This window comes from Papio anubis, chromosome 2, assembly GCF_008728515.1.
Source record: "Papio anubis isolate 15944 chromosome 2, Panubis1.0, whole genome shotgun sequence".
NCBI classification, from domain to species: Eukaryota; Metazoa; Chordata; class Mammalia; order Primates; family Cercopithecidae; genus Papio; species Papio anubis.
Window position 1 is genome coordinate 191,929,958 of NC_044977.1, and position 12,259 is coordinate 191,942,216.

Consider the following 12,259-nt stretch of genomic DNA (forward strand, 5'->3'; position numbering starts at 1 on the left):
TGTCTCTACAAAAAATACAGAAATTAGCCAGGCCTGGTGATACACACCTATAGTCCCAGCTCCTCAGGAGGCTGAGGTGGGAAGCTCACCTGAGCCCAGGAGGTTGAGGTTACAGTGAGCTGTGATTGTCCCACTGTACTCCAGTCTGGGTGACAGAGTGAGAGCCCATCTCAAAAAAAAAAAGTTTAATTACATACATATGCCTAAATAATTTTGTTTAGTATTGTTTGGAAGGTTTTTCAGAACGCTATTGCACTGTATGAGACTTTCGTCTCCAGTATTTTTTTTGCTTAATATTGTTTTGCTAAGACTTACCCATATCATTGCTTAGAGCTAAAGTTCATTCATTTTATCTCTATGTAATATTCCACTGTATGTCTATACTGCAATTTATTTGTCTAATCTTCATCAGTGTGTTAGTTTGTTTTCACACTGCTATGCAGAATTACCCGAGACTGGGTAATTTATAAAGGAAAGAGGTTTAATGGACTCACCAGCCTCAGGAAACTTACAATCATGGTGTTGGGGGTGGGGGAAAGCAAACACACCCTTCTTCACATGCCAGCAGGGGAGATGCCAGATGCTTATAAAACAGTCTCATCTCATGAGACTCACTCACTATCAAGAGAGTATCATCGGGAGCCACCTCCATGATCTAATCACCTTCTACAAGGTCCCTCCCTCAACACGTGGGGATTACAATTCAGGATGACATTTGGGTGGGGACACAGAGCCATACCATATCAATCAATAACTGTCTCAGCCCATGTTCCTTAGGGAAACAGAATCTGAAGAAAAGCTAATGTGCTAAGGTGTTATTGGGAGATGTGATCTCAAGAAGGCAAGAGTGAGTGGAAATGAGAAGTGAAGCAGAGAATGAATGAGAGCCAGTAGAAGGTAGAAAGTGTCTGAGCTGGCTGTAATTTTATAAGGTAGCTTGTTGCTTGTCATGTAGAACAGTCTTCCAGGCAGACACTGTAGAAACCATCCAGGCATCATAAACCTTACATCCAGCCATCCAGAGAAACGAAAGAAAGGTTTATCTGCTGGCCCCTTTTATTCTCCTGTCTCTTGTCTACCCCCTAGGGGTTATTTGTCCCAAGCTTTTGGATTGTGTTACCCAGCTTCCCTGGGCACAGTTTCTAGGAAAGCCAACTCCTATCCTCTGTGGCACAGCATTCACCCAAGCCCAAAAATGGTGGAGCTGCAGGGGTATAGACAGGGCAGACGTGGGTCTGTGACGTGCTATGGCTCTCACTGTGTGGAACACATCAGCCATGCCCAGTCCCAGCCAGAAGGGGCTGAGAAAACTGGGAAGGGCAGGAGGCAAGATGAAAGTAGTAGTCAGGACTCTCCACTGAGCAAGCAGCCAAGGCCTAGCCGAATCTGAAAAGGCACAGAAACTGGTTCTGGCATGGTAGGATGTTGGTTTTTAAAAATATACTAGCAAGTACTGGTTTTTAAAAATCTATTTTAAGTCTTTTTTTTTTTTGGTATTATGAATAATTTTCTTAGGAAGAGGTGCTGTGTGTTCTGGTGAACGTGTACAAGAATTTTACTTGACTGTCACGGGATAGTTGATTATTCTGCTAGTAGCATTCTTTTTAAAAACCACCCTGTTGTTTTCCAGGCTGCTTGTAAAAATTTACATCAGCAATATATATAAGATTCCTTTGTTCTGCATCCTGTTGAGTACTGTTTATTGTTGCAAGGAGACTGTATTTTTAGTTAATGATAGGGAAAAGGAAAGAGCAGAACTTGAACTACGTTCCTCTAACTTATCCTTTCACAGCTAAGATCACCACTGTTTCCTCGAACTGTAACCAGCATCGTCTCACCATCACTCACACGCAAACGCAGAATCAAGACAGCCATCTGTTGCCACTAATTTTCTCACTTTTACTTTTATCGTTTCTCTAGAACTGGTTTTGGTGGTAGGAGACAGCAACCTGTGCTGATACCACTGTGGCAAGACTCATTCTCTTTTAAATCAACTTTTAATGAAGCTTTTCTTCTCTTAATTACACTGAAATCATTCAGTGCTCAGTCCTTGTCTTAATTGACTGATCTGGCTGGAGTTTGACACACCTTCCTCCTTCTTGTAACACTTTTTCGTTTGCCTAACAGTCACCCTTTATCTTGGTATTTCTCTTCTTAGTAGCCACTCTTCAGTCTGTCGTTCTGATGTCTGGTGCCTCCTCATATCCCTAACCTCTAAACGTTGAAGTAATCCAGGACTCCCTCCTTGTACATTTTCTCCTCTTTACTATTCACTCCCAAAGTCACTGTTTTTTAACGTGTAGATCAAGATTCTGGTAAATGGTCAAATAACTTTTCTCTGGTCTAAAACATTGGGATCATCATCCTACACATTCCACATTGAATCCCTCAGCAAATTGTGTCAGCTCTTGTATCAGTTATCTAGTGATATGTGAGAAAACACAAAGATTAATGGCTAAAAAACACCACTCATGTATTTGTTTATAATTCTTCAGATTGGATAGGGCTTGGCAGGAACAACTTGTCTTTGCTTTACTAGGCCACAAAATCCACCGCTAGGTTGGCCCACACATATGGTGGGCAAGTTGGCGCTTAGCTGGGAACTCAACTGGCACTGTTAGCCAGGTGCTTAATTCTCCAGTGGCCTCTTAGCGTGGTTAGGTTGAGTTTCACACAGGATGGTGGCTAGGTTCCAAAAGTGAGCTTTCCAAAGAAGATAAGCACCGATGTATTTTTATCAATCCTCTCTTTCCTTCGCAATTACTGTACCTCATTGGCTAAAGCTAGTTATGTGGTCAAGCAAAATTCAGTGTAGAAAGAGATTTTTACAAGGGTGTGAATACCAGGATGCATGGCTTATTCTAGGCCACCAAAGAAATAGTATACCACAGCTATTGAATATGTTATACCACAGCTATTTAATGTGTATTTCAACAGTATACCACAGCTATTGAATGTGTGTTTCAGCAGTATACCACAGCTATTGAATGTGTGTTTCGGCAGTATACTACAGCTGTTTAATGTGTATTTCAAAATGCAGGCTGTCCTTGCTTTGCATGGTAATGTGGAGCCATAATCAATGAGGGGAAATTATTCTTCTGTGACCTTTAAATTTTTTTGTGAAAATATTAAAAACTGCTGTTGTCAATTACAAAGGTACAAATTAGGAAAATGAAAAATATATTAATATTGTTAATACAAGGTAACTTAAAACAGAAACATTGATAATGTTTTATTCATTTACAAAAAAAATGTATCAAAGAGAAGAACAATCTAAATCTAAAGCAAACAGAAGGGTGGAAATAATAAAGATTAGAGCAGAAATTACTGAAATAAGTAATAGAAAAGGTGTAGAGAAGACAGACAAAAACTGAAAGTTGGTCCTTTGATAAAAATCAACAAAATGAAAAACTTCAGACCAGCCAAGTAAAAAGAGAGAAGGCTGAAATTTCTGAAAGCAAGAATGAAAGAGGGAAAACAAGAGACTGTTGTGAGTAACTATGCGCTAATACCTGAGGTAACTTAGATGAAATTGACAGATTGCTAGAAAGACACAAACTACCACTTCTAATCAGTCTTATCCTTGAGATTCTGTCCAGGGCAATAAGAAAAGAAAAAGGGAAAAAAAAAATCAGATTAGAAAGGAAGAAATAAAACTATATTTGCAGATGTCATCATATTGTATATAGAATATCCTAAGGAACCTGCTAATAGACTAATAAATTAGTTTAGTACTGGTTGCAGGATACATCACTACCTAAAAATCAGTTATATTTCTATGCAGAAGATAGATGAATGGCCAACAAATAATTGGAAAAAAAGTTCAACTTGAGTATTACAAAAGTAGAAATTTAAAACTGATGTATAAATTAAAACATGCATCATTTTACAGATTTTTAAAATTAGTTGATAATGTTTAATGTTGGCAAAGGTCTAAGTAGATGGGCACTCTCATATGCTGTGGTAGTGAGTATAAATTTACTAAAACCATGTAGGAGAACAATTTAAATATCTCACTTGTGTTCTAATAGTTTTCCTATTTAAATATGGGAATATTAACAGATATAATATTTAATAAATTATTATATAGCCACACAATGGGCTACTGTGCAGCCGTTTTTTTTTTTTAACAGTGTAGTAATTCTATTAATTTGTGTCCAAATATGGAACAGTCTCTAAGGTACCTTACATTAAAAATCCTAACATAAGAACAAAAATTTTAATATGTTTTCATTTCTTTAAAGAAGAAAAGGTCTAAAACGCATCCACACACATTCCTGAATGCCTAAGAATGAGAGAAAATCAAGACTGGGAGAATAGGAGGGATGGAGGCTGGAATCAAGATGGGCTATTCTGTTAACATACAACAACTTCACATGTCATGATAAACAACTTACTGAGATCATAGATGTCAAACATTGGTATTTTCTTTCTGCATACCTTTATTTTCCTTAAATCACTCTCTTATTTTCCCTTTCTTTTCGTGAAATTGTTTCCAAAACTCAGAAAACAAGTGAAAATGTCATAAATGTCTTTTGGGATTTTTTTTTAGGTGAATAACGTATGTTTAGAAGAAGTTACTCATGAAGAAGCAGTAACTGCCTTAAAGAACACATCTGATTTTGTTTATTTGAAAGTGGCAAAACCCACAAGTATGTATATGAATGATGGCTATGCACCACCTGATATCACCAACTGTAAGTCTGTTAGCATATGTTTGCTTAAATTTATCTTATTTCTTCAGTTGTTATGCCATTAGTGAAATGTTCTCAGTATAATAAAGTTTAAACATTATGCAAATATTTTTAAAGGAACAATTAAGCATTTTAATCTACTCTTTTTTTTTTTTTTTAATCTACTTTAAGTCAAAATTTTTATAATTAGAAAGGGGGATCCTTTTTACCTTTATTATTTTATAGTAGTGATTACTCTTACATTTAAAGGGTTGATTTTCAAACTTTTATGTAAATAATAGTCACTAAAGAACACTTGCAAATATTGAAATTGTTTTGTTCTAATAGTTTTTCAATTGAGCTCAGAAATTTGCTTTAACAAGCAGTTCATTCTTTTAACAAGCAAAGTACAGGCATACCTCATTTTATTGTTCCTTGCTTTATTGCACTTCACAGAGACTACATATTTTACAAATTGAAGGTTTATGGCAATCCTGCATTGAGCAAATTTATCTGCACCTTTTTTTCTTCAGTAACATGTTCTCACTTCATGTCTCTTAATGTCTCTGTGTCACATTTTGGTAAATCTCGCAATATTTCACACTTTTTCATTATGATTGTGGTATCTATTACAGTAATCTGTGATCACTGGTCTTTGATGTTTAACTATTTTAATTGTTTTGAGGTGCTACAACCACACTCGTGTAAGACAGCAAGCTTAGTAGATCAGTGTGTTCTGACTGTTCCTCTGACGACTAGTCGTTCCCCTGTTTCTCTCGCTCTCCTCGGGCCTCCCTATTCCCCAAGATACAACAATATTGAAATTAGGCCAGTTAATAACTCTACAATGACCTCTAAGTGTTCAAGTGAAAAGACAAGTTGCATATTTCTCATTTTAAGTCAAAATGATTTAACTTAGTGAGGAAGGCATGTCCAATGGCAGTAAAGGGAGAAAGCTAGACCTCTTGCTGCATTTAGCCAAGTCGTGAATGCCAAAGAAAAGTTCTTGAAGGAAGTTAAAAGTACTGTTACAGTGAACACACTAATGATAAGAAAGTAAAGCAGTCTGATTGCTGATGTGGACAAATTTGAAGTGGTCTAGGTAGATCAAACCAGTCCTAAGATTCCTTCAAGCCGAAGCCTCACCTAGAACTGTAAGTCTGAGAGAGATGAGGAAGCTGTAGAAGAGAAATGTGAGGCTAGCAGGGGTTGGTTCATGAGGTTGAGGGAAATAAGTCATCTCTATAACATGAAAGTGCAGGTAAAGCAGCAAGTGCTGATGTAGAATCTGCAGCAAGTTACCCAGAAGATCTAGCTAAGATACTGAATGGAAGTGGTTACACCAAACAGCAGTTTTCCAGCGTAGATGAAACAGCCTTCTGCTGGAAAAAGATACCTTCTAGGACTTCCACAGCTGGAGAGGATAAGTCAGTGCCTGACTTCAAAGATTCAAAGTACAGGCTGACTTTCATGTTAGTTGCTAATGCAGCTGGTGATTTTCAGTTGAAGTCAATGCTCATTTACCAGTCCAGAAATCCAAGGAATTATGCTAAGCCCATCTGCCTGTTCTGCATAACTGTAACAAAACCTGTGCTCTGTAACTTAAACAACAAAGCCTGAGTGACAGCATATCTGTTTACAGCATGGTTGACCGAATATTGTAAGCCAACTATTGAGACCTACTGCTCAGAAAAAAACAAAAAAAAAAATTCTTTCAAAATATTCCTGCTCTTAGACAAGGCACCTAGCTGCCCAAGAGCTATGATGGCAACGTGCAAGGAGACCGGTGTCGTTTTGATGCTTTACTAACTTGTCATCCATTCTGTAGCCCATGGATCAAGGAATAATTTTGACTTTCAAGTCTTACTATTTAAGAAATACATTTCATAAAGCTATAGCTGCCATAGATAGTGATTCCTCTGATGGATCTGGGCAAAGTAAGTTGAAAACCTTCTGCAAAGGATTCACAGTCTAGATGCCATTAAGGACATTCATGATTCATGGGAAGAGGTCACAATATCAACATTAACAGGAGTTTGAAAGATGTTGATTCCAGCTCTCTTGGATGACTTGGACCAGGTCAAAACTTCAGTGGAGGAGGTTACTGCAAATTGGTAGAAATAATAAGAGAACTAGAGTTAGAAGTGGAGCCTGAATTGCTGCAACCTCATGATAAAACTTTAGCAACTAAGGAGTCGCTTCTTATAGATAATCAAAGAAAGTGGTTTCTTGAGATGGAATCTACTCCTGGTAGGTGAAGACAATGTGAACATTGTTGAAACAGCAACAAAGGATTTTGGAATATTACATAAACTTAGTTGTTAAAGCAGTGGTAGGGTTTGAGAGAATTCACTTCAATTTTGAAAGAAGTTCTACTGTGGGTAAAATGCTGTCAAACAGCATCACATGCTTCAGAGAAATCTTTTGTGAAAGAGTCAGTGGATGCGGCCAACTGCATTTTTGTCTTATTTTAAGAAATTAACACAGGCACTCCACCCTTCAGCAACTACCACCCTCAGTATCAAGACCAGCAATATCAAGGCAAGATGCTCCACCAGCAAAAACATTGCAACTTGCTGAAGGCTCAGATGATTGTTAGCATTTTTTTAGCAGTGAAGTATTTTTAAATTGAGGCCTGTACATTGTATTTTTAGACATAATGCTATTCCTTAGTATAGTGTAAACATAACTTGTACATGCACTGGGAAACCAAAAAATTCATATGACAGTCTTTATTGCAGTATTTGCTTTATCGCTGTGGTATGGAACTATAATATCTCTGAGGTATGCCTGTAATTCTGATGTTTCTGGTGCTGCTAGTTCATGGCCTGCACTTTGAGAAACACTGACTTACAATATATCTAAAACTTAGGGTATTTTCTATGCTCTTAGGTACATGAAGACAGATACTATTTATCTTTGTACTTTTGGGTTCTAGTGCTTACATTTGTATGCAGTTCAATTGTGTTGCAGTTGACTAAATTGTTCTTAAAGTACTTATGTATTTTTAGGTTTCTTATTTTATATTCTATATATGTATTTTTTTGTTGTTGTTTTTTGTTTTGTTTTGTTTGAGACAGAGTCTCGCTCTGTTGCCCAGGCTGGAGTGCCGTGGCGCAATCTCGGATCACCACAACCTCCGCCTCCCGGGTTCAATCCATTCTCTTGCCTCAGTAGCTGGGATTACAGGTGTGTGCCACCACTCCCGGCTAATTTTGTATTTTTAGTAGAGACGGGGTTTCTCCATGTTGTTCAGGCTGGTCTCGAACTCCTGACCTCAGATGATCCGCCCACCTCGGCCTCCCAAAGTGCTGGGATTATATAGGCATGAGCCACCGCACCCGGCCCATTATGTTACTTTTCCCCCATCTGTTATTGAACTAATAAAGCATTATGAAAAACCTGAATTTCACCTTGCAGTTTCAACTTTATCTTAATGTTTTGCTTCCATTCTCTTCCCTTCTTAGACAACTATAGATGTTGGTTTTGTTGTACACTTCTGTGTATGCAATTCATAAACAATTTATTTGTGTTTTTTAAAAAGCACTTGTGTTTAAAATTTTTTTACGTGAGTGATTTTTACTTATCAGTTCTTCTGAAGCCCTCACTGTCACCCTGCTGTCAGGCCATTCAACTTACTACCGGTCCCTGGCTGCGGTGATCTAGTGTTCTCCTCATCAATCTGGCTTTGGTCACTGAAGACTTCAGCCCGAAGGCCCACTGTCATTTTGCCACTATTATCCATGCTGTCGTTCCTGGTCTATTATCCATGCTGTCGTTCCTGGTCTATTATCCATGCTGTCGTTCCTGGTCTATTATCCATGCTGTCGTTCCTGGTCATGTCCAGAAACCACACTAATGTTTCATCCAACACCCTGACTTTCTGGTTTCTTCATCTCTTTCTGACTATCCTGCCCTCCACTTCAACTCAGTTACTTGCTTCCAAGATAATAGTATAGATTTTATTATCTATAATTATTAGCACTTTCATCACCTCTAAAATATCAATTTAATCGTCCCATTCTGTGACTACAACCCTCAGTTCATTCACCTCTATTCTAGCAATTCAACCTCATTTTGACCTTTAGTCATTTGATGTTATTAATTTGTTGCCCCTTGTCTCAATTTTTCTATTTGTATTAGCTTAGATTCCATGATTTATCATCATGTTCACTTCACTGCACATCTTCAAGTCCTTTGCCCCCTTCTTCACAGCAGAATCCCCCAACACTGGTGCAGCCAAACTCTGCTATTTCATTTATGGTTCCTAAAAAGCAGAACGTGGCTGGAGAAGAGCACGAAACTATGCTTTTTACGTATGGCCATAAATCATAGATGGTGCCTTACTTGGTACCTTATTCTTGCCTGCAGTCCTACTACATTTCCCTAATTCACTCTCCCACTTTAAGAATTTTTCCCTCCCCTCAAACCTTCACTTGCCATCTACTATTCAGTCATAACTGATTATCTCACTTCATATTTCATATAAGCACCCAGAAGAGAACTTCCTTATTTTTCCACTTTCAGATATACCTATGTAACTATATTTTTCCCCCAAAACTCCACTTTCACTTGTGTTATAATAGGAGTCCCTGTTGAAAACCAGGTCTTCCATTTGTGTACTGAATGTCATTCTTTATTGTCCGCAGAGAGTATTGTTCTTGCAGCTGTCCCTTCTCTCTTTTGCATAATCAAATTCTCTGTTGACTGGATCATTACCATCAGCACACGAACGTATTTACATACTCCTTATCTTAAGGAAATAGGAGAGACCTTCCTACAATCTTAAGATACCTCTCTAACACTGCTCCTTTTCTCTATTTAATATCACCAAGAGCTGATTTTCCTACCATGTTAAGACTTCTTCACATCAAAAAGGAAGAAAGCCAGGCACAATGGTGCGTGCCTGTGGCCCCAATTACTTGGGAGGCCGAGACAGGAGGGATTTTTGAACCCAGGAGTTTGGGGAGTATAGTGCACTATTATTGCATTTGTGTCGAACCACTACACTCCAGCCTGGGCAACATAATGAGACCTATCTCTTAAAAAAGAGGCCAGGTGCGGTGGCTAACGCCTATAATCCCAGCACTTTGGGAGGCCGAGGCAGGTGGATCATGAGGTCAGGAGATTGAGACCATCCTGGCTAACCCAGTGAAACCCCGTCTCTACTAAAAATACAAATAATTAGCCAGGCATGGTGGCAAGTGCCTGTAGTCCCAGCTACTCAGGAGGCTGAGGCAGGAGAATTGCTTGAACCTGGGAAGCGGAGGTTGCAGTGAGCTGAGATTGCACCACTGTACTCCAGCCTGGGCAACAAAGCAAGACTCCGTAAGGAAAAAAAAAAAAAATACCCAGTAAAGAAATGGGGAAGTCTGTAAAAGTATTCTTTTATTTGAGACAGGATCTCAGTTGCTCAGGCTGCAGTGCAGTGACACAATTGTAGTTCATTGTAGCCTTGAATTCCTGGGCTCAAGCGATGCTCCCACATCAGCCTCCCAAGTGTCTAGGACATCATGCCCAGCTAATTTTTAAAATTGTTTTGTAGAGATGGGGTCTCACTATGTTGCCTAAGCTCCTAACCTCAAGTGATCCTGCCTCAGCTCCCCCAAAGTGTTGGGATTACAGATGTGAGCCACTGCACCTGACCTCTTTATTTAATTTTTAATTGAATTAAAACATATATTCAGTAAGGGTACCAATTTTAAGAGTTTCGCTTAATGATCAGTCAGGTGGCTTCTTAAAATTGCTATGTATTATTCCATTGTATAAGTATATGACAATTTTTTTCATTTTACTGTTGAATCACTTACAGTTTTGATCTTTTATGAGTATAGCTGCTGTGGATATTTTTGCACATCCTTGTCAGACATAAGCACTCATTTCTCGTGGAGTGAGATTGCTGTGTTATAGGGTAGGCATATGTTTAGTCTCCAGCTGATACTGCTAAAAAAAAAAAAAAAAAAAAAAACAAGCCGAGCGTGGTGGCGGGCGCCTGTAGTCCCAGCTACTCGGGAGGCTGAGGCAGGAGAATGGCGTGAACCTGGGAGGCAGAGCTTGCAGTGAGCCAAGATCGTGCGACTGCACTGCAGCCTGGGCGACAGAGCAAGACTCCATCTCAAAAAAAAAAAAAAAAAAAAAAAAACAATTTCAACAGTATAGGAGATAATACCCCAGTTTTTCTACATCTCACCAACCCTTGGTATTATCCATATTTTTAATTATGAATAGTATGGATATGTATAAAGTTATCTCATGATTTTATTGATGATGATTATTTATTGCTGGTTGTTCCTGATGATTAATGATTTTCAGTATTTTTTGCCTGTGCTTATTGCTTTGACTCTCTTGTTCAATGCAATGTCTGTTCAAATCTTTTTACATTTTTCTATTGGTTTTATTCTTGATTTGAAGGAAGTTTTATGTATTTGAGAAATAACTCTAATCAGTTATATCTATTGCAGATGTCTTCTCTGAGTTTGTTTTCCCTTTTCCCCTCAAAAAATGGTGTTTTTTGATGGATAAAATTTTTTAAGTCCTCATCAGTCCTTTCTTTTAAGGTAGAGCTTTTAGTGACCCATTGAAATTTTTCCTATCCTTAGGTCATAAGGGACTTCTAGGAGCTTTATTATTTTGCCTTTCACATTTCTGATCCACTTTGATCTAATTTTTGCATGTAATGAGAGATTTTTTAATATGCAGATATATAATTGATCCAGCATCATTTATTGAAAGACCATTTCTGCCTCTGAATTGCATTGGTGCTTTTAAGTGACCACATATGAATGAACCTATTTCTAGGCTCCTCTGTTTCATTGAACTATTTATCTTTGTGCCACCTGCAGTCTCTTAATTATCATAATTTTATAATAAATGTTGATTTAAAGTAAAGCTTAATTTTGTTACTGTTCAAGATTATGTTGGGTCTTTGAATTTCCTTTTTAATTTTAAGATCCAAAAATTACAGGTCGGTTTAGGAAGAATTAAATTGAGTTTCTTAATCAGTCCATTAATATGAATATCTCTTCATTTATTGAGGTCCTTCTTGCAGTGTTATATAATAGAGGTTTTATATGTTAGATTTAGTCCTAGGTACTTGATGTTTTTCATGCTATTATAAATGTACTACTTTTTAAATGTTTCTAATTTTAACTGATATATAAGAAATATGATCTGTTTTGTATATTAATTGCCTAGTCAACAATCTTGCTAAATTTGTTAATATTAGGTTTTATAGATCTTTCAGATTGTCTATGTATATAACCATGTCATCTGTGAACAATGAATTTTACTTCCTTCTTTCCTATCTTCATACTGTTGATTTTCTTTTTTCTTGTCTGATGCATTGGTAAGACCTCCGGTTAGGTGTTGAACACAAATGGTGATAATTAATATCACTGTCATGTTCACAAACTGGGGGAAACAGTATTTCACCATTGTATGTGGTGTTACCATCAGGTCTTCTGTAGATAACTTTTTATATTAAGAAAGTTAACCTTTAATCCTGGTTTATGGGGAGTTTTTGTCTTGTGAGTATTGAATTTCATCCAATTATTTATTGAGATGATTTTTCTCTTTTATTTTGTTAA

At 37.6% G+C, this 12,259-nt stretch overlaps 1 protein-coding gene across 39 annotated transcripts in view; it reads left to right on the forward strand.

Annotated features, from left to right (window-relative positions):
* Positions 1 to 12,259, forward strand: part of DLG1 (discs large MAGUK scaffold protein 1) — a 279,291-nt gene that overhangs the window by 181,476 nt on the left and 85,556 nt on the right. For all 39 annotated transcript variants that reach the window (XM_031663922.1, XM_031663915.1, XM_031663919.1 and 36 more), the window contains one exon: positions 4,553 to 4,697. In XM_031663922.1, the coding sequence (XP_031519782.1) occupies positions 4,553 to 4,697 (145 nt within the window). The remainder of the gene's footprint in view (positions 1 to 4,552; positions 4,698 to 12,259) is intronic.